This window comes from Lontra canadensis, unplaced genomic scaffold (assembly GCF_010015895.1).
Source record: "Lontra canadensis isolate GAN:19392208 unplaced genomic scaffold, GSC_riverotter_1.0 scaffold118, whole genome shotgun sequence".
Lineage (NCBI taxonomy): Eukaryota > Metazoa > Chordata > Mammalia > Carnivora > Mustelidae > Lontra > Lontra canadensis.
The window spans coordinates 507,820-528,646 of NW_022631112.1; the positions used below are offsets into that span (position 1 = coordinate 507,820).

General features: G+C 52.1%; 1 protein-coding gene and 1 long non-coding RNA gene across 2 annotated transcripts in view; one reads left to right on the plus strand and one right to left on the minus strand.

Moving 5' to 3' along the window:
• Positions 1–14,907, minus strand: part of WT1 (WT1 transcription factor) — a 48,779-nt gene extending 33,872 nt beyond the window's left edge. Inside the window, exons 1-3 of the mRNA XM_032841014.1 lie at positions 13,829–14,907; positions 7,934–8,056; positions 7,385–7,487 (exon numbers count right to left, since the gene is read on the minus strand). Coding sequence (XP_032696905.1) covers positions 7,385–7,487; positions 7,934–8,056; positions 13,829–14,273 — 671 coding nt within the window. The 5' untranslated portion in view covers positions 14,274–14,907. The remainder of the gene's footprint in view (positions 1–7,384; positions 7,488–7,933; positions 8,057–13,828) is intronic.
• Positions 14,908–14,937: 30 nt separating this feature from the next.
• LOC116857125 overlaps positions 14,938–20,827 on the plus strand; it is a 65,973-nt gene continuing 60,083 nt past the window's right edge. The window contains exon 1 of the long non-coding RNA XR_004380700.1: positions 14,938–14,980. This is a non-coding gene — a long non-coding RNA (uncharacterized LOC116857125). The remainder of the gene's footprint in view (positions 14,981–20,827) is intronic.

A 20,827-nucleotide genomic window follows, 5' to 3' on the forward strand; every position in this document is an offset into this window, starting at 1 on the left:
GCCGAGAAGCAAGATGAGGGACAGAAGTTTATGCATATGGGTTAATGAGCACCAAATATCTAACTTTATGATTTAGGAATTTTCTCACACACTTAAGGAATAGTCCAATAGATTCGTAAGGGTCTTTATCAGGAAGTACCGTGAAGAGAAAATATTTTTAAGACCATTTTCTCAGCCCCCAAAAAGCAAACTTTCCCAAATACACAGTCTATGTCTTACGTATGTGTATCTTCCTAGCGTGTGCTTAATAAACACACTGCACAGTTGGACAGCTACTGCTTAGACAAAGCTTTTGAGTACTTGAAATATACTAGTGCCACACACTGAAATAAGATTTGGGTTATTTTTTTAAAAGATTTTATTTATTTATTTGAGAGAGAGAAAGAGAGAGGACAAGCAGGGAAAGGGGAAGAGAAGCAGACTCCCATGGAGCACAGAGAGGAACATGGGGCTTGATCCCAGGACCCGAGATCATGACCTGAGCCAAAGTCAGATGCTTAACTGACTGAGCCACCTAGGCACCCCAAAATTTTGACTATTTTAAAAATAGAATATTTTAAAAATTAATTTCATGGTCTTATTTTTTTTAATGCAGCTACTAACAAATTCCAAATTCTATATATCGATATCTATCTGTATCTATCTATCTATCTGTCTGGCTTGCATGGGTTTTATTGGTCAGTACTGCTCTATAAGTTTTAGGACCTTGAGCCAATCAGTTTGGCTCTCTGTACCTCAGTTTTCTCATCTGCCAAATGGAAGTCTTAATCTCCATCAGTCTAACTTTACAGGGATTTGGTAAAGCCTTAAAAGTAGCTCTTTGAAGGCTATCCAGATAATATATTTAAAATTTTCTAAAGTATCTAATTTTTCACAGTGCTTTTCACACATCCTCAATATGCCCCACAACTTGGCGAGGCAGGTGTAGTTATGATCCCCATTTATCAGAGGATGACTGGGGCTCACAGAAGTGCCTGGCGTTGGCTTGCCTGATGCCCCCCAGCCCACCTGCCATACCCCTCTGAAGACATCCTGGCATCACTTGGCCTGCAAACTCATCCTCTACCACTTAAATAACAGTAATCATAAATAACAATAGTACAGACAGGTCTGGAGGGGAAAGAGAGCATGCTCCAGGAAGCACGGTGACTTTCTGTCTCCAGAAAGTTCTAAGAGGCAAGATGCCCAACACATCCTTTTCAGCCAACTAAGAATCGTATGCCAAGATCACAGGAAACACTTCTTGTTTTAGTGGTCCCGATAGCTCAGTTTGCAAATCCTCTTGAGGGGAGAGAAGATGGGAAGGGCGATAGGGAAGACGGACTTGTGGAAAATCCCCAAGCTCCGAATAGGTTTCCTGAGTCCAGTGATAGGATCGGAGCACCATTTTAACCACATCCTGCCTTCTGCTGGCTGGGGTTCCTCAGAGGCTCGGTCACTTAGCTAGGCTGGCACAACCTCTTCATGGAAGTCAATGACAACATGGCAGTAACTGCTGTCAGGGAGGAGAAAGAATGTGAACCCGAGCTAAAAATACCAGGCCCGAGCATGCTCCAGCTCTGATGTCTTTGGGCCATCGGTCCACACCTAGCTTTCATCATGAAAACCCACAGGAAGAGAAAGAGCTGGTCAGGGAATATATGGCCTCTGACAAATAAAGCATCTAATTTTTAAATAACCACTGTAGGTGTCGACCACTTCATTCCCAGAGGAGATCAGATAAGCAGGTGGTTTGGCTCAAAGCAAACCACAGTGGTCACGTAGGCATTTCAGCTCCTCGTCTAACTCTGTCTGTTTGGAAGTGAACTCTGAAATCGCAGGCTGCCAAAATATATTCCAAAAGTCATGGTATCCTTTATATTTTTAAGTAGATTTTTTTAAGGGCCCTTGTTTCCTATGTAAGAAATGTTTGAAGTTGGAAGCAACGGAGAGAGGAAAGAAACTTCTATAACTGGGATTAATGCAAGTTGGAGTAAAATAAAAGGAAGTCAGTCCTAGCAAAAAGAGGAACTTAAAAGGAAATCGGTAGTAGATCATATAGAGTTTGTTTTGGCCTGGACTGCAGTATTATTGAGTTCTCGACCTCCACACAAAAAGAAAGGAAGGGGAAAAAAGCCCTTAGCTATTATCTGAGCTGGGACTCCCCCACTCTTCAAATGCATGTGTAATTCAAGTACATGTTCATCTTTGAGTGTGTTTACTACATTCAGCAGAGCAAGGTAGAAACGTTCATGTCACCATTGGCACAGAGCTGTTGAACCTGGCTGAGGTTGGGGTCATCTCTGCCAGATGTTGGCTGACTGACAAAGGAGCACTTTGGTGGAAGTAAAGAACCCCACAAGGAAAAAAGAAGAAGAAGAAGAAGAAAGCAAGAATTAAAAAAGAAAATGCCAACCAAGAAAAATGCAGCTAGAGTTGGCATCTGTGATCAGAATTCACGATGGCCAGCCTTTGCTGCAATAGCTCTGCCCCACACCAACAGAGGGGCCCCTACCTGATAACCAGGACGCAGACACAGAGGCTGCAGCCAGACCTCCACGCAGCCCTTCTCCTGCGTTCTTCCCTCCAAGGCGCCATGGAGGCTGCCTGTTGAGAAATTTCTGCCCAGCAGGCCATGATGAATAATTATTTTACAGTCAATCTCTTGGTATTGTTATTTCTCTCAAGCTCACCAGTTAACCAAAGAAAAACCCACTGGGGATTCAACTTCTATTAATAAACACTTGGTCAGCACAAAAGTTGCAGGAATATTTGAAACTAGATTTTTCCCCCTCCCTGGAGACAAGTCCATTTCGAGCCTTTGGTTGTGATAACACTGCCCACCCCTGGAAACCATTTCAGACTTTCTGCCTTCGTGCCTACTGATGCAGGAAACAAATACCAGTATTGTCTTAAGTGAAACTTTATACCATGTAAAGTGTTCCTAGATACAAAAGTGAAAAGAGGCTTTCGAGATTGTCACTTTATTTTCTTGGACATGAGCCGTCGCTCTGATTCATGTCTATGTTGAAGGCCAACCTCAATGGTAGATAATGGATTTCCCGGTGACCTGAATTCCCCAGAAACTCTATGGCTGCTACGGAAGTCTCACAAGAAAAACCATCCGCTGTGAAAAGCCTCCACTGTCAACCGCATCGTTTGTGAATCATCAGCATTCAATTAGCAATATTTCAATCAGCAGTTACTGCTTCCCAAGGTGGGGTGGTTTCACCCACTAAATGGTGAAAGGAAATAGGCTCATTTAAATTGGTAGCACAGTTGCTAAAGAAGGATGCGCAAACCTAATAAAAGAGTCTAAGAAGGAAAGGAAAGGACTAAAATAGCTATAAACAAACAAACAAACAAACAAATAACGTGTGGGGACTATTTTTCAAACACAGGACACAGAACTCCTTTTCTTATCTTTTCTTTTTTTAGATTTTATTTTTTATTTGAGAGAGAGAGAGATCACAAGTAGGCAGAGAGAGAGGAGGAAGTAGGCTCGCCGCTGAGCAGAGAGCCCGATGTGGGGCTCAATCCCAGGACCCCGAGATCATGACCTGAGCTGAAGGCAGAGGCTCAACCCACTGAGCCACCCAGGCGCCCCCAGAACTCCTTTTCAAAGTAGCTGTGAGTATCAGCCCATGAACTGGGCAGAGTCAGGGATGGGGGGCTCCAAGGAGGTCAGCAAGCGGTGAAGGCAGAGGGGTTTGTGGAAGAAGAGTCACAGGAAGTTAAGCAGGGAAGGCCCCGCTAGCTCCCCGTTCTAGGTAGAAATCAGGACAAATCTGTGCTTAGTGAGAGTGGATTCATTACTCTCTCCCCTCAGGAGAGTCATGTGGATTAAAGAAGTCAATACTTGGAAAGTGCCTAGAAAGGTGCCCGGATGAAGGAAGTCTCTATGAGCCTTTGCTCTGCATATTTACCAGCAACAGTGGGGCTACAGACTGTACACGGGGAACTCCAGTGGAGTGAGTGGCCTGGAATCCCTGCTTGATTCAGAGCACAGATGGGTTTTGAAGTCAGAGAGACTGTGGATCAAGTCCTGGTCTTGATTCTGACTTGCTGTGTGACTTAAGCCAGTTATTTTGAGTCTCTGAACCTACTTCCTCTTCAGGAGAGTGGAGATTCAAGCATCTACAAAGAACTTAGAACTCAATGAAGGAACTGAGTGAAGCACTTAGCTCAGCGGCCAGCAGCACATAGTCAGCATGCAACAAACCCTCACAGTTTACTCACTTTTCCCCCAGCTATGATCACTGGTCCCCTAGGGGCTGAAATCTGGTTTCAGAAGCCTTAGTGACCTTTCCACGGACCTCTACCCACCTTCAAAATGCAAAGTGGCAGAGAGGATGGGGAAAACCATCCTCTATCACCTCCCATAAGCTGACTGGGGACATTTTTCTATTCACTATTATGCCCATCTACACACAAAGGGGCACAGCCAAAACTCCTCAGATCTGTTACCTGAGAGAGAAGAGAGAATCACTGGACAGTTCCCTCCTAACAAGAAGAGAATTTTGAGAATTTCCTCAAAACAAATTCACATTGCACACTGCTTATTCCATATATATATACCGTGTTGCCTCATATATATATATATATATGTCTTTATTTCATGCTGGGATGGAAGATTAAATTCAAGATTGGAGAGACAGAAGCTTTGGAAGGGCAGTGGGGAAGAGTCTGGGCAGGCTGCCCCAGGGGGTCAAGTGCAACAAGGCAAACGAAATACAGGCAAGCCTTTCCCAGGAGGTCCCAATTTTAGACAGAAGGGAATGGAGCCAGGGACCAAAGAAGCACCAGTGAACTCTAAAACCCAAATGTTATGCCATTCGGTGATTAAAATTTACTAGTGTTTCCTATGCTTTTTCAAACACTGCATTCACAAAAGCATTTCAATACCCTTTCAGACTTTTTTAAGAGTGAAAAAGAAAGGAAATGACATAACTGTGGTAATGTCAATGCATAGAACCAATTTTAAAACATTCTTACACCTGCTCATTCATCATTATTGCAGGGGAAGTACCTGATTTTTGAAAAGTGATTAGAAATGTTATGAATTTAGGGTGACTGGAACTTCAAAGACAGTACAGACTTCGAGGGAGCAAACTCTTTTCCTACAGGAGTCATAATTTCTTGCTTAGGAGTTATCGCTTCGAAATTTCCTCTAACAGAATAAAATGCTATTTTTGTGATATAAATACCAAAAAAAAAAACCAAGAAGCAAAAAAATTCCAATTATGTAGAAAGAAGAAAGGGTTAAGCAAATATTTCCAAAAGATGAACCTGACAAAATTGCTTTATAGAGTGGACATTCAGAAGCTGGATTACAAATGTGAGAATATTACCTATAAAATGCAATCCAAGTGACTTTTCCCACTTCCAAGGCAACCACAATTTCAGCTCTTGTCAAAATCCACCACAGGGACTCAGTTTCAGAATTGTTGTTAAACCAGTGGCTGTGATCACTTTATCCCCACCTCCTCTTTCTAGGCTAGACCCTCTGATGGCCCCTTCCTAGTGTGGCTCTAGGCTTGGGAGAGAGGAGAGTAAGAAATGTGTGTGTGTCTGTGTCCCTTTGAACCAATGCCTCCCAGACTCCAAACCCCAAAGGGATATACTACCACCCACTCCAGCGTCAAAGGCTTCCTCTCTACCTGGGGGTAAGTCTCCAGTCAGGAACTGAAAAGGCAGGAATGGGCCAAGGCCATCCCATGGGGAACCATTCCAACTATACCCCCAATGGCTGTTCCAGTTACAACAATGCCACTCTGGTAATGTAGGAACAGTTCCTCAAGAAGGATGGGAATGGCCCTGCCACCACAGTTTTGATAGGAGGGAGTAGGAGTGTTCGCAACAGAGAATGGCTGTGGGTTCTGCGTGCTTTCCAGTGCTGGGACCCACCAAGGGGAAGCACTGAGGTGCCAAAGAACAGAACTGGATTCTAGCTAGTGAGAAAGAAAAGGAGGATGAGGAGGTAAGGTCATTCTTCCGCGGTCTCTCAGCAACCTTCAAGCATTTCTTTGCTCCTTCTCGCTCAAAGAAAAAAAGAAAAGGCGAAAGGAAGGGGAAGGGGAAGGGAAGGAGAGTGATCTTGAATCCAAGATCCAAATAGATATGCCGGATTTCCCCCATCAAAAGGGAAGACTTCTGAAGTCCGTGTTGCCTCAGGCATACAGAACTCGAAGGGGCTCGACCCTGTACTTCCCCCAGATAGGAGAACCAGACCAGTACCAGGCTCAATTTCATAAGCACACCGAGACTTTAGGATGCGCCGCAGCCAGCTAGGGAGCGAAGCCTCCTTCCCCTCCTCCACCTGTGGGACTGGAGGTCCTCCAGGCACGGCCATCCCCCCCACCCAATCTCCCAGGGCAGGAGCTTTTCCTTCCTTCATTACCTCACTACCTCCTTCCCTTGACGTCAGCCCCGGGTCCTCGAGCGGAGGGGGAGGATGGAGATGAGTTTGGGGGCAGTCGGTATCAGGATCCCCGCAGCACCGGGGTGGGGGGCAGGGGTGGAATATGAGGTAATGCTCGCCCAGTCCCCGCCTCAAAGGCCAAGAGCCGCCACTTCCCTCCGCCCGCCCCACCTTCCAGCCCCGCGCGCCGGTGTGTGCACCAGTTACTAGGCAACCCTATCGGAGAAGCGGGATGCCGGCCAAGTTCACCCAAAGTTGAAGAATAAATTTGGGGGAGAGAAGGTGGAGGGTGGAACGAGGGCCGGGAGAACGCACAAGGGACAGGGGGAAAAAAAAGCTTGGAAGGAAAAGAGGCTGGTCTTCTGCCTCCCTGGAATGGGAAGGAGGACAGACGCGGGCTGGAGCAGCGTCCCCGAAGGCCACCGCGGCGACCCGACTGAGGTCCTGCCCGCAGTCCGGGTCCGCTGCCGGCGCGGGGCCTGGCGCTGGGAACCACGCCCACCGGGTGCCGCGGCGGCCGCAGACCCCGGAGCACAGGGGTGGGGAGCAGGCTGTGGTCCCAGCGTACGCGCCCTCGAATTACTCCCGGCGAAGGCCGCCGGTGTGGCCAGTGGGCGAGGAGCGGTCTGAGAAGTGAGAAGAACGGAGTGGGAGTGGACTCCATGTCTAATCTTTGGTCCCGAGGAAGCTAAGGGCTCCTTAAGGAGCGCTTAAAAAAATAACTTCTCCAAGCTCCACTGTTCTCTAGTTCAAACAGTAACCGCCCTCGTTTATATTCAAAACAAGAACGCCATGAGACGAGGAAACCTACTTCGTTCAAATCAGGAGATCTGCTTAAATTTGCTTTAAGTAGCTAAACGCGTCCTTTGCCTCCAGGACCCCGCACGCCCGCGGTCGGGGCTGCCCGCGTCGGACGTTCCCGCCGGTTCGCGCGCCCTCTCCCGGGTCCCGGGGACCCAGACACTGTGCGGAGCGCTTTCCTACCTGCTGTACGGCGTCCTCAGCAGCAGGGCCTGGCTGCCAGTGCAGCTGTCGGTCGGGGTGTGGCAGCCATAGACTGGGGGCGGCACGGAGTACTGCTGCTCGCCTGCGGAGAGCCGAGGAGAGCCGAGTGAGCGCGCCGCAAGGGATCCGGGTGGGAGTCGGTCGGGGTGGCGCGCGGGGGGTGAGGACGCGGGCAGGGTCCGGGACAGACAGCATCCCCAGCCAGGCTCGGAGACGAAGCTGGGGGCCACGAGCCTGGACGCCGGGGCGTGCCGAGAGAGGGCGTCCAGATCGTAAGGAGCTAATCTGCTTCTCACTTCACATTCCCTTAGGGCTTACTTCCTAGTACACGGAAAAGACATTCGTAGACTTGAGTAGAGCGGTCACCAACATGCTGCGGGTGGGGGCAAAACTCAACCTTTTCTTCTCAATTGGGTGAGACTGGGCTGATTATTTCTAAAAATCCCTTCTCTCAAAATTCGCCGTGGGATTCCGGGGATTGGCATGAAAGAAGGGGAGAAGGACCCCACATCCTTCCCGCCTGCTTACCCAGAGAGCCCTGCTGGCCCATGGGGTCCTCGTGCTTGAAAGAGTGGTTGGGGAACTGCGCCGCGTGGTGCGAGGGCGTGTGACCGTAGCTGGGCGTCCCGTCGAAGGTGACCGTGCTGTAACCTGAGAGCGCGGCGGAGAGAAGCACAGCGTCAGAGGAGTGGGGGTGGGGGTGGGGGGTCGGTGGGTCTACGAGACCTGAACTGGGGTCGAGGAGTCCCCGGCCCCGAACCAGAAACCCCAGTGGAGGAAGATGCCACCCCACCGGCCTCCAGAACTTTCTCGGCGGGAAGCCGGGCCCAACCGCAAAGGTGTGACCTCGGGGGCCGGCGAGCCGTCCTTTCCCAAGTAAAACCCTGACCTCCCTGCCGTTTCCAAATTCATGTACGCCCCTCGTCTCCCACGGTGTCTGCAGCTCCTGAACCGAACCTCAGGAAAGTGAGGTATGAAAACCGCCAACCGCTCGCCAGAGAAAGTTCTTCACCTCTAAAAACAAACACCGTGGCTCTTGCTCGGGGGCAGCGCGGGCGAGCGAAATGAATCTGTTCAGCTGACCCCGCGCTGACTCGGAGCCGTAAATCAGGGGACCGCGCACCAACTTTCATTAATTACTCGGAGCCCGTTAAACGGCATGGGCCTTAGATGGAAAGAGTCATTACTGAGTAATGTTATTTGAGGCTGCGCGACCCTAACACCACGACATCTAAGGCCCTCAGGAAAGCTGGTGAGGATTAAAAGAAAGGGGCCCTTTCAGTTGGGCCCGCGGGCGTCGGCCCTGTGCCCTCCTTCTACCCCTCTCGGATGCAATTCGCATCCCGTTCGTCCTTACTCTGACCACCATCGTGGGGGTTCCTCGCGCCCCAGGAGAGGAAGCTGCTTGTTTTAGAGTGTACCTGACACTGTAGCTCCCTTTCCCTCCAGGGCAGCGCACGGGTCCCCCAGTTTCCCTACAGTGCAACCAAGGGCAACATCGACTGTTCTTCTCCGGCTCTCCAAAGGCTGAGTAACAGAATGTGGTGTCTTGATTGAAAAACGTGGTCTCGCCGGGCCACTGGGTGGCTCAGTCCTTAAATGGCTGCATTCGACTCAGGTGATGATCCCAGGGTCCTGGTATTGAGCCCGAGGTTGGGCTCCTTGCTCAGCGGGAAGTCCGCTTCTCCCTCTCTCTCTGCCCCTCCCCCCTGCTTGTGTTTTTTCTCTCCCCCTCTCTGTCAAATAAATAAATAAACAAACAAAGTCTTTATTAAAAAAAGAAAGAAAGAAAAATGTGGTCTCCTTTTGTGGTTATTATTAAATTGCTTGAAACAGCTTCTGGAAAACTGTTGCCACCGCTGGGGAAAAAGCATCCTCCAACTACGATAAAGGTCAGTCCCGGGGCCCTGAACGGAATGGTGGGATTCTCTCCTTTTATGCGCAGGCCCCAGAGTTTCTGGCCTGAGGTCCAGGCCCAGGGGCAAATGAGATCCACCCGGTTGCTCACTTACGCTTACAGGAGGGCCACCGTGTGGATCCATCCCCGCACATTCTCCCAAACCCCTCCCAGCCATTGCGCTGGATCTTGAAACTCCACTCAATTTTTGGGAGTGGGATGGGTCAAACATCCACACTCTTGCCCCAGGCATGACAGAGGGTCTGCAACAAGTGTTTGTGAAGACTTAGGGTAGACAGAACTAGGAGGCTGTTACCCCATCATTGAAACATACCCCTCAAACAAAAACAAAACCGGAGCTTCTCCTGCCCACTTGGGGCAGTGTGGTGTGTCTGAGTAGGAGACAGGGTCAAGGCAGGTCCAAAGCAGATCATACCGGGCAGGCAAAATCTCAAGCACTGCTTGGCGCCACAGGTTGACAATTAAGAAACCACCAACTTTTGTAACTTGCATGACCCCAAAGTCCTACATCTCTCGCCTGCTAAGTAGGCAAAGATGACCCCCGCCCCGGTAGCTGTCAGGCCTGAGTGAGCTGGGTTTCCTTCTGGGAGAGAAGGCACGGCCCTCTTTGAGGCCTACCTGTCAGCTTACAAACGAAATGTGGCTCTCAGTACCCAGTTTTGCAGAGAGAAGGCCGAATTTTGAAAAGATGCATTTTTTTAAATAGAAGAAGAAACAGAAACCACAAAGAAATTGTCTCTAGACGAACCCTTCTCCATTGCTGAGCAGATGGTTAGGCAGTGGCCTGGAGCACGTGCTGTCCTTGGAGGCGGGCTCTGCAACTGTAGGGTTGCGGGCTGCAGCTCCCCAACCGGCCCCGTCGCCTCCGCGCCCCGCAAGGCTCCCAAGGGCCCCTCCCGGACAGGTCACGCAGACCGGGTATGGGGAGGCGGGGTAGGGGCCAGCCTCCAACCCCTCCCTCACGACCCCCGTGTTGAAGGCGCCTGCGGAGGGGACAGAGGGCTCTTTTAATTAGAAACTTATCGGACTGATTAGATCACGCTGTCCTGGGGCCTCTCGCTGGGCCAGGGACGGAGAGCGCGGGGGCGGGGGCCCAGGGAGGAACTGTTGCGGGCAAAAAGGGGCAGCGTGTTCAAAGACTTCTTGTACAGGCCTTCAAGGGAGAGGCTCTAAGCGTCCAAGGTAGCGCTTTTCCCACGGTTAGTCTCTGCCCGGGAAGGGAGTGCAACCTTGACCGCGCGGAGAGGCGAGACACGCTCTGCGCCTCCCTCCCCCGCGCGCGGCAGCGGAGGAACCCGGGAACAGCCTGGCCGGGCCTGGCTTCCCAAGAGCTGGACGGTAAAGTGGACAGCAGGCTCCGTCAGGGAGAGGGGCAGAAGGCTGAAAATGATGACTCCATTGCCTCGGCAGAATAAGGACAAATCTGTCCCCCAACGAAATACCCTCTCCAACATGACCCAAAGGGAGGCACCCTTCGCCCTTGGGTACAACTGGTCTCCACACTTGATTCTAGGGTGACCTGGTGGTGATGCTAAGGCCGCCTCCTGCACGGATTCTGAGCCCCCTCCAGCTGAGGGAATCAGAGGCTGACTGACAAGCAATCGTTTGGGGGTTTTGGGGTTCCCCCCTTCAATTCATTAAGTCTGGGACTACCCAAGTCCTCACCCCACTTCTGCCCTGACAAACCATCTAAACAAACCTCACACACAGACTACTGTCGGTTCAGTGCCCCTCCAACAGGGCAAAGGAAATCCATCTCAACAAAAGGACCAAGATCCCTGGAAAAGGAGGTAGAAATAGCCTAGTATGGTCTGCGTGTGAGTCCCAGCTGTACCTCAGAGCGACCTGTTGCACACCTAATCTCTTAGAGCCTAGATTTTCTCATCCAGAAATAAGGGAGTCCTCCAATGTCAGACTCCATGCACTCCAATATGCAAACATGCACGCTGCCTTAATGCTTCATCGCCAGTGCGATGTACAGAGTACAGAGTAGATGCTCAATAAATGTTTGCTGAATTAATGTTTGGAAGTTTAGGACACCACCTATCCTGTTTAAGAAATTGGAAAGGGAGGGGGGTGGCATGATGCCTGGTGGTGCCAACTGTCCTTTCCTGTGGGCCAGGATTAGGCTGCTTTGCCTAGGGACAGGGATGCAGAGTCTTGATTTCTCTCTGCTGGAGCCTGGTCTGGAGTCTGTTGATGGCCATTCCCATACTCTGAGGAAGGAGCTGATGCCCTTGCTTCCCCCAACACAAGCCTCCTGCTAGATTGCATTCCTGGGGGAGCCACAGGAATCCCAGAAGTCAAGAGAATTAATCCAGAATCTCCAGGCCTTGGGGTTGCTAAGGCTAGGACTGAAGCTGGAGCAGCTCCTGACATCTCACCCTAACCCCCAGCTGCCCAGTAAGTCCCAACAGCCAGGCGAGTATGACTCACTTACATTTTCAGTGCAAGAAAAAACTAAACCCACAGAAGAGAGTTGCCTTACAGGTTGTGGCACGTGTCTGGAGCTGGCTTTCCTCTGGGCTCTTCCCCAGGATGGGGATGAAAACTCCTTCACCTGCTAGTCCTGGTCCCCAACTCCCAAGCCTTATATCTCTTTGGCAACCAACCCCATGCTAAACTGATGGGATCCTAGGCACCAGAACTGCCTATAGAAGAGACCCAAACAGCATCCAGATTCCAGATTCCAGATTCCAAAAATCCCCCCAGAACCTAGATGGACTCAAATAAATGCTTACAGCACAGTAGTATTTTGAAGCCCCAGAAACAGACCAAATGGCGTCTCCAGGCCTCCAAAGAGAACACATCCACACTCAGATTCACTCACGTCACACACCTGCCTGCCAGTCTTGCCGTTTCTGGTTCAGCCAATTTTAGATGGTCTGCTGCCTTTGGAATGTAGAGCCCCAAGCCAGGGGAAAGTTGGGCTTCTGCTCCAGTGGCATACAACTTCAGAGCAACCCAAGTTGCTCACCTCTGCTCTCCTCTTACAGATGGGGAAACTGAGAACTGGAGATTTGTAAAAGGTAACAACAGCCTGCTAATCAGAGGTGACACTCAGAGAACACAAGGCTCTGAATCGACACTGAGTTATTCCAACATCCCTTGAGTGGGAAACACTAACTTCCATGTAGCAAACACCCAGAATGGAGGCCCCCCGGGTGCTGCTTGAGGTTCCTCCACAGACCACGGACCTCGAGTCCCCTAAAGGAAGAGGGGAGAGTGGTTTCGATTTCACTGGGGCTTCTGGTGAGCCAGGTGCTGCAGGCTGGGTTTAGCTAGGAACCACCTGAAGATACTCATTTAGAAGGTGTTGGCACTGACCATGTACCAGAAGCCCTGAGCCCTTCTGCGCTTGGGGAGCCCTGGCACCTCCCGCAAACGGTACATGCTCTGTTCTCCCGGCCCACGCATCCTAAAAACATCCTAGTCCCTTAGGTCCGGGGGAAATTTTGCTCCAGCAAAAGCATCCGCCATGGCCTTTGTAAGACATTTCCTAAAATACGGAATGAACTCTCAAAGAGCACAGAAGTCCAATTAGTATCAAATTGGAAAACAAACTACAAGGGCCCAGCCTGATTGACACTGCGCTAGTTCCTGAGAAACGTTAAGTAGGTGTGCGAGAGCCAGGGCGGGATGGGGACACTACTGGCTGAGTCCCTCGATGTACACTGAAGTCGGCAAATAAACCGTTCTTGTTCTGACCCCCCTGTCTTGCAAAAATCAGCTGAGCTCCGAGTTTAACGACAAAAAGGCACCAAGGCGCGCTGAAAGGAAGACCCACGCTTGGGCCTCGTTCCACCGCCTCTCGCAGGACCCGGTCCCACACAGCTTGGAACAGAATAAACAGAGTTCTCTTCTAGCCCTGGAGCTCTCACGGACGCTGCCTGAGCTGGAACCCAGGAGACATCCGCTTTTAATACTACCAGACGCGAACACGGCCATGGTTCCAGGAAAGCCACTGTTTAGCTGATAGCGCGTGCATGTCCTCGTTCCTTGTTCCGTGATACTTATCGTACGTCTAACGTGAAGGCTGGAACGGCCCCTGACATTTCCGTGCGGGGTAGGAACACGGGCTGCTCAGTCTGAAATCTACAAAGTTCCAGTGCCTAGTAACAGTCCCGTGGTGCCTTGAGCCACAGAGCACCTTCCTGAGACAGAGCCAGACACTGCACCGGTTCCCCCTTCCGACTCCCTCGGAGTCCAGCAGTCCTGGAATCTCCTGGGGTCCGAGGGGCCCCAGATGACCTCCCGGCTCATGCGAACCAGTCGGGCTCCCGGCCCTGCAGGATGTCAGGGGCCTCCGCCGGCACGTACTCCCTCTCCCCGGCCTCCTCTCCCCAAGCCGCTGCTTCCGCTACCCTCACGGTCTGGGGTGGGGGTGGGGGGGGCAGCCGGTTAAGAGCCGGGGTCAGGGAAGGGATAGGACCGGGGAATGCTAGAGCGCGGCGACAGCGCCGGCGCCACCCCGCGTGTAGAGGGCGCTCCCCCGGCCCGCTTACCCTGGTTGCGGATAGCGGGCTGGCTCTCGAGGCAGCTGGGCAGGTAGGGCGCGTTGGGGAACATCCTGGCCTGACCGGAGGACGCCTGGCTGGGCGGAGGAGGACCGAAGGGACCGTAGCGACAGGCTCCAGCTGTGCCGGTGAACTGGCCGGAGAAATGCACGGTGAAGGCGCTCAAGCACTGCTCCTCGTGCGGCTCCGCGCCGCCCCAGCTCGGCTCCTGTTTAATGAAGGAGTGAGGCGGCGGCGGCGGCGGGGGTGGCGGCGGGGCCGGCGGCGGCGCAGGACCGCCCAGCGAACCGTAAGCCGAGGCGCCCGGGGGTGCAAAATCCAGCACCGGCGCCCACTGCGCGGCGCCGCTCACGGGCAGGGCGCAGCCACCGCCTCCACCCAGCGAGGGTACCGCCGGCAGCAGCGCATTCAGGTCCCGCACGTCAGAGCCCATTTGCTGCGGCTCAGCCCCGGATGCCCCGCGGCTCCTTCGGCCTTGCAGACGCTCGGCGCTGTACTCGGCCGCACCTAACTTGGCCCAGAGGCCGCCTGGGCCCCGGAGCCCCGGCTGCTCGGGGTGCTGAAGGCACCCAGACCCGGAGCGGAGCGAGTGTGAAGACGCCGGCTCCGGGGCACACGTGGAAGCTGGCTCCTGCGGCAGGAGGAAGTCCAGGATCGCGGCAAGGAGGCGGCGGCGCCCCGGCTCCTGGGCTGCGGTCCCGTCTCTGGGTGGGTGGGTGGGTGAGTGAATGAGTGAGTGGGAGGGCGGGTGGGAAGGGGGGAGCGCACAGACGACCGGGTTGCGGAGAACCCCCGGGTGTGGGCGCTGCCTTGAACTCCTTACCCCAGCTGCCTGGCTGCCCCCAGCTTCCCAAAGCTCAAATAAGAGGGGCTGGCGGCGGGGGAGGAGGAGGAGCCAGGAGCCTCGGCCGCTCCATTCACACCGCTGCCTAAACCCGGCCAAGCAGCGCGCGCGGCTAGGTGGGGGCGCCCTCGCCGCGGGGGTGGGGGGCGGGCTTGAGAGAGCGTACCTCTGGGAGACACCCTCCTCTCCTACCAGCCACGCGCTCTCAGCCCGCCTACGGGACGCAGCCTACCCCCACCTCCCCTTCTCGGCCTTTGCAAGTGTGGGAGTCTCGGGGCACTGGCGAGTCTCTCCAGGTGAGCAGCGAATGTCCCCACGGTATCCCCGTGTGTGTGGTGGTGGAGGTGGCGGGCGGGGGGGTGTTAATCTGAGAGGGCGGGTTCAAGGGAGGGGCAGGTGAGCTCCTCGAGGGCGGGAACTTCAGGAAAGCACTGAAAACTTTCCGGAGCTTCAGAGAGGCCAATTCCTTTACTCAGAGCCCGAAAGTCCAGCTCCTGCTTCTTGTGCCGCCGGGCAGGAGTGGTGGCCGTAATCTCAGGTTCACTTGGGGTGGGTGTCACACTTTATGGGTTCCAGAGGCCACGCGCAAGGTGAACGTGGGTGACCTGGGGGGCGCGGTGCTTCAGCTGTGATAAAAGGCATATTTCGATCGTCTGGTAGTTGGTTACTGGATGAGGTTTGTGCCCAGACGAAGGCAGTTGTCGCCTGCCTAAAAACTGGTGTCAGCGGTACTTAATCTCCTTTCCTAGTGAGGGATATTTAACTCTAATTCGGTGAAGCCGGGAAAGCCTTTAGGGGAACACCCAGAGCTTGCACGCATTCTGATCGGAGAATCCTGGAGCCCAGTATGGAGGCTGAGAGGTGGGTCGGATTCCAAGTCCAAGTCCCCCCGGGAAAGGTTGTCTCCTGCAGCCAGTCCCGCCGCCCTCGGCCTCCGCTCACGATGGAGGATACCATTCTGGATAAGCAGTGACTGATGAGGGGACGCAAACCAGTTAGGAGGACCACGAGGGAAAGCCCTTAGTGGCCCACGGTCCAGGGCAGTGTTCTCACCGTTGGGAGTTCCGAGCGCTGAACTTCGCCACATCAGACTCCTCTCTTCACTCTGTGGGAGCCCCGCACGCCTCAGGGCGGGTGTTTGAGGTTTTGTTTCGGTTTTTGGCTCTTCCACAGTAGTCAGGATTTAAGGGGTTGCGGATCCTAGGCAAGGAGAAGCGCTGGGAACCCGGGTAGGAGTGCGTTTCGGGGCTCGTGGAAACGCCCAGGAGGCAGCGGCGACGGCGCAGCCTGGAACCGCCAGGAGCGCGGGCGGGTAGAAGCCGGTGGCCGCCAGGCCTCTTCCTCCAGGCTGGCCGCGGAAGGGCGCGCACCTCTCCACCAAGCCCTAGCGAAGCAACAACCATGGTAGTTGCAGTTTTACAAAGAAACGGAACGTTTTAAAAGCCGTGGCATGCTCTTCATTTTCTTGCGCTTTGGTTTTAGATAACTTGAACTTGCGCTGAGTAAATGAAGTAGACCTGAGTTCTGGCTGCGAACCCGAGGCTCAGAGCCTACACACCAAACAAAATTCCCTCCTCTTGGGGTCGCTCGTCCTAAAGGCGCAGGAGACGGTGAGGGCAAAGGTCGGGAACGCGCGCTACCCGCTGGTTCCCCCGGCCATCTAGAGGTCCTGCCCCTCTCTGCGCTACTTTGGTGCATGACTGTGCTTGTCTCCACTCAGAAGCTTTACCTTTTCTTTAAAGAACTGAAAAGGTTCTGAAGGCCAGCTCCTTCTCCCCCGACACTCTGTGAGCTGCCCACTACGCTTTCGCAAGTGCAGTCTGGAAACCTGCAGCGGGGCTGGAGAGCTGGGCAGAGGGCATGAGCCTGTGGTCCCTTTGGTGCAGAAAGGCCCCAGCAGATGAAACTTCTCAGGCCAAGTTGCCCCTAGAACTCCGCAGACCCCTGTCTCACACCCACCACTTTTATTTCAACGTCGAAGGAGTTTTTAACTAGGAATCACTCAAGCGCCACGAGGGAAGGAGAGACCTTTACGAAAAGTCAGGGATTTTTATTTGCCAACGAAAAGGTCGAGATTGTTTCTTTTTTATACTCTTCTGCAAAGTTTTGGGGGTCTTTGGGGGGGAGGTGACTTGAACGTGAGCTTTTGTGGTTTTGAATCCCAGATAGGGCAGAGGTGCTTAATTTTGCGCCTTTACGTTTTTAAAAAAGTTTTTGTTCAGGGGCGGGGTGGGGTGGAGTGAGAAGAACGGGGGGCCGAGAAAATTCAGGACTTTTCTTCCCTCCGCCATTTGTTGCCTGAGAATCCCAGAGGGAGGTAGAGCGGTAGTGTGATCCCCGCTTCAATCCTGGCTTGCCTCCTCGCTCCCGCACGGTAGTCCGAAACGGTGGGAGGAGTTCCCTGCAACCCGCAGGTCCGGGAAGTAAGTGCTGCGCGTCCGCCACCGCTCGAAGTCGGAGGGCCTCGCGGGAGAGGAGGTCTCCGAACGCCCCCACCCATCCGCATCCCCGGAAGCCCAGGAGCCCCAGGCCCAACGCTGGGAAACCCGCACACTGAGGTCCCCCTTTTCCCCTTGAATAACCTATTCTGCGGGAGCTCGGCGGTTATCCAGGCAGACGCGCCCGCTAAGCTGGCCTCGGCCCCCTGAGCCCGCCAGGCGGAGGGACAGAGTATCTGGCCGGGAGGAACTCTGCCCGCCTCGGCAGGTGAGCGCTCTCCGGCACCTCCGTAGCTCGAGGCCCAAGGAAATGAGCGCGGCGGAGACCTGGCCGCTCCCTTCTCTGATCCACCTTTCCACTCCCGTCAGCGCTGAGACTTACAGCACAGAGGATTTGCCTGAATCACCATTTGGCAGGAATGGAAATACAACTCCCCGTCTGCAGAGAAGGAAACTGAGGCCCAGGCAGAGAGAGGAAAGGCAGCTGTAGAGCGCGGTGGTTAAGAGGATGGAATTGGTAGTCAGAGAGTGGAATCTCAGGTCCGCCGGGTAACAGCTGTGTAACCCTAGTGGACTTCCATAGCCTTTCTGAGCCTCAGTTTCCTTATTGATGAGATGGGATAGTGCAATACTAGCGTCCACTTCGTGGAGTCGTGGGGATTCGACCAGAGAATAGTGTTGGTTTCACGCGTTCGATAAACGTTACAATCGTTGTCACTATTACTAAGGATACATGGCAAAATAGTGCCCAAGCCGAGCTGGAACCCACATCTCTCGACGACGTCTAGCTCAGTCAGGCCTTTATCCCCCTCCTTTTCTGCCTCTGTAGAGCTAATGGAATGGGCTGTAAAGAAGGGAGGGAGAGAGGGACACTGAAAACCCATGTGGCTCCGATACATTGGTAAAAGTCATCCTGGCCTGGAAGGTGCTTAATTATTGGGAGATCAAAAATCACCGCTGAGTGGTAGAGGGTCCCGAGGACCTCTAACCGCCCCCCTCCTCCGCCCCTTTGACCCCGGGGCTGTCAACTGCATCTAACCAAGAGCGGAGCCGGCCTTGCAGCCGCGGCCCCAGGGAGCGGCGCGTACTCCCAGGCTGCGCTCCGGGCGTCACCCCGCGGCCGCCGACAACTGAATAAACACTCAAAGCACTGCGATCTGTCAAAGGCTGGGGCCGGAGACGCAGAAGAGGAGTGGCTGCACCACCAGCCGCCCAGGAGGAACTGGCGCTCCATGAGCACCTCGGGCAGGGGCTAAGCCCCGAGCGCCACGCGCAGGACCAGCAAGCAGCCCAACAGCTACTCCTCCCCTCCCTGCCCACTCCAACTCTCGGGGATCTGCTTACCCCCGGCATCTCCGTAGGCGCTTAGCAGGCTTCCAGCCCCGTGCTTGCAGTAGAAACCCCAGCTTCATTTCTTTAAATTAAAAAAAAAAAAAAAAAGTAAGCGAGGGACTTTTGTTAGAGAGTACCCCTCGCCTTTGTCCCCCCACCCTGGCTTTCTCTGCTCATTTGAAAAATAACTCGATTTTTTTTAACAACCTTTCGTCTACAGTACAAACTCCGTTCTCTGACCCAGTTTGGGGGTTCAGGACCGGTGAGCGCCGCCGCCTAGGCGCTGCAAAATTTTCCCCTCTCCCGCAGCTTGCAGTTCTTGGAAGGGCCAGAGTTACCCGTCTATTCTGATGCCACCGCGAGTTGGTCCCCAAGCTCCCAGAGAGTCCCCGTTGAAAGGATTCCGCAGCGCTGCCTCTATTATTATACCGTAAATCTTTTTAAATTCTGGAACTAATTATATAGAGGATATGTCTCAATTTGTTCTGCATTAATGCCACAGTGGGGATGGAGGCCGGGCCGTGGCCAGAGCAGATACGTAGGCCCATGAAATTGATGAACTGAGAGTTGCTCCCAGTCCTAAGCGCACCATCTGGAATTCCAGTCTGAGGTTACAATTAGAACTCCTGACCCCGGATTCAACTTTGCAAACAACAGGGGGAAAAATGGGAAAAAGAAAAAAAAAAAAAAGGGAAAAAAAACCCAACTTATATTCTGCACCTGTAAAAAAAAAAAATCCCCACACAATCTTAAAATCTTTCCATCTCAGAAGATTCTTTCCAAGTATTCTTTAGTGTTTTTTTAACCTATAAAAGATAATGGACTATATTTTATAGACTGGATTTTATCTTATCCCTTTCCCTCTCCCGACTGCACTCAGTTTAACAGTTGTCAGTTTTTTTCTTTTTTCTTAAGGGTTGGATTTAATTATATGGGACCAAAATATTCCTTAGTAAATTAGCTTGCTAAATATTCTGTCATTTTGCTATTCTGCTTTTGAGAAACAGCTTAATTACAGAAATCTATCTGGATCTAGGAACTTCTTTTTCACTGTTGCTCCAGCTTAACTGTAATCAGGGATTTTATTTGTGTTATAATTTTATTTGTGTTCTAAATCGGTTAGGCCAAATTCTTCCTTCTTTCTTTAGTAACACACTGCTTTATTTTCCTCTCACTTTGACCCTCTGAAGAAAACGAAGGACCAGGCAGTGCTGGGGAAATCTGTTAAATTTATTAGCATAAATGCTTAGACAAAACGAGATATAAATCATTCAGATGTATTAAGCCATAAAGTATCCCAATGAAGTCAGTGCCTCACGGGGTCCTGGTGTATAAATGTTCATATAAAACAAGTTATCAGTATTATCTTTCAAACTGAATATGTGTTGTAAAAATATTCAAACATTGAGTTAAGAATATGGAGGCAACGGCTATGTAGGAAGGGTAGCGATTTGGTGGCTCAGAAAGCATGGCAGAAGACAATTCTCAACAGTAAGAAAATGCAGTAGACAATTTTTTTGAAGAAAAGTATGCAAGATATATTTGACGAGAAGTAAAGAAATAAGGAAAGAAGAAATGAATGGAGAGCAAGACACTGCTTTCTGTAGAACACTTTTTTCCCCTAAAAAAGGTCAATTTAGCTTAAAAAAAAATCTAGTCAGAAAAGGCACTGGCTCTTCACACAGATAACGGATGAGCCATTAGTGAAGAGCCACCTGGGCCTCCGTCTGCAAACCCGGATATGCAGCTGGTCGGCAGAAGGATGTGAATTCACTGGAGGTGGACAGGGAGAAGAGAGGTGGGGGAGTGAGGAAGGGGAGTTGCCAGAATTCCTAGCAGAGGTTTACCAAGATAAAAAATCAGACAAAATGTTTAAGGAGCAAGGGCTCTCAAAGCTCATAATCACAGCTCTCTGTAAACCTTGGCAAACCGAGGCATTCTTTGCCTTTTAGAAATGACTGTTCCAAAGCCTTTTTTTTTCTTCTCCCTCTCTCTCTCTCTTCTTCTCTCCCCATCTCTCTCTAATCAAGGAGTTTACCAGAGAAAGGGACTCTCCCTTTTCTTCATCAGGGACATCGTCAGCTTTTGGGGTTCATGGGTTCATTCACCATTGGGGTAACCATTTATCAGGAAATTTCTTTGTGCCAAGTGTTGTGGCAGGGACTGGAAATCCAGCCGCAGGAGGACAAGCTCCACCCTGCTCTCACCGAGCTTGCTTGTATTCCAGCCAGAATGACAGACAAATTACAAGCAAACAAGTTGGATACTTTCAGCTAGGGGTAACTGCTACAAAGAAACAAGGAGATTCATAGACTAGAGGAGTAAAGGTATGACAGGGATGGGAACAAATATACATGCACTGCCCTGTCTTAA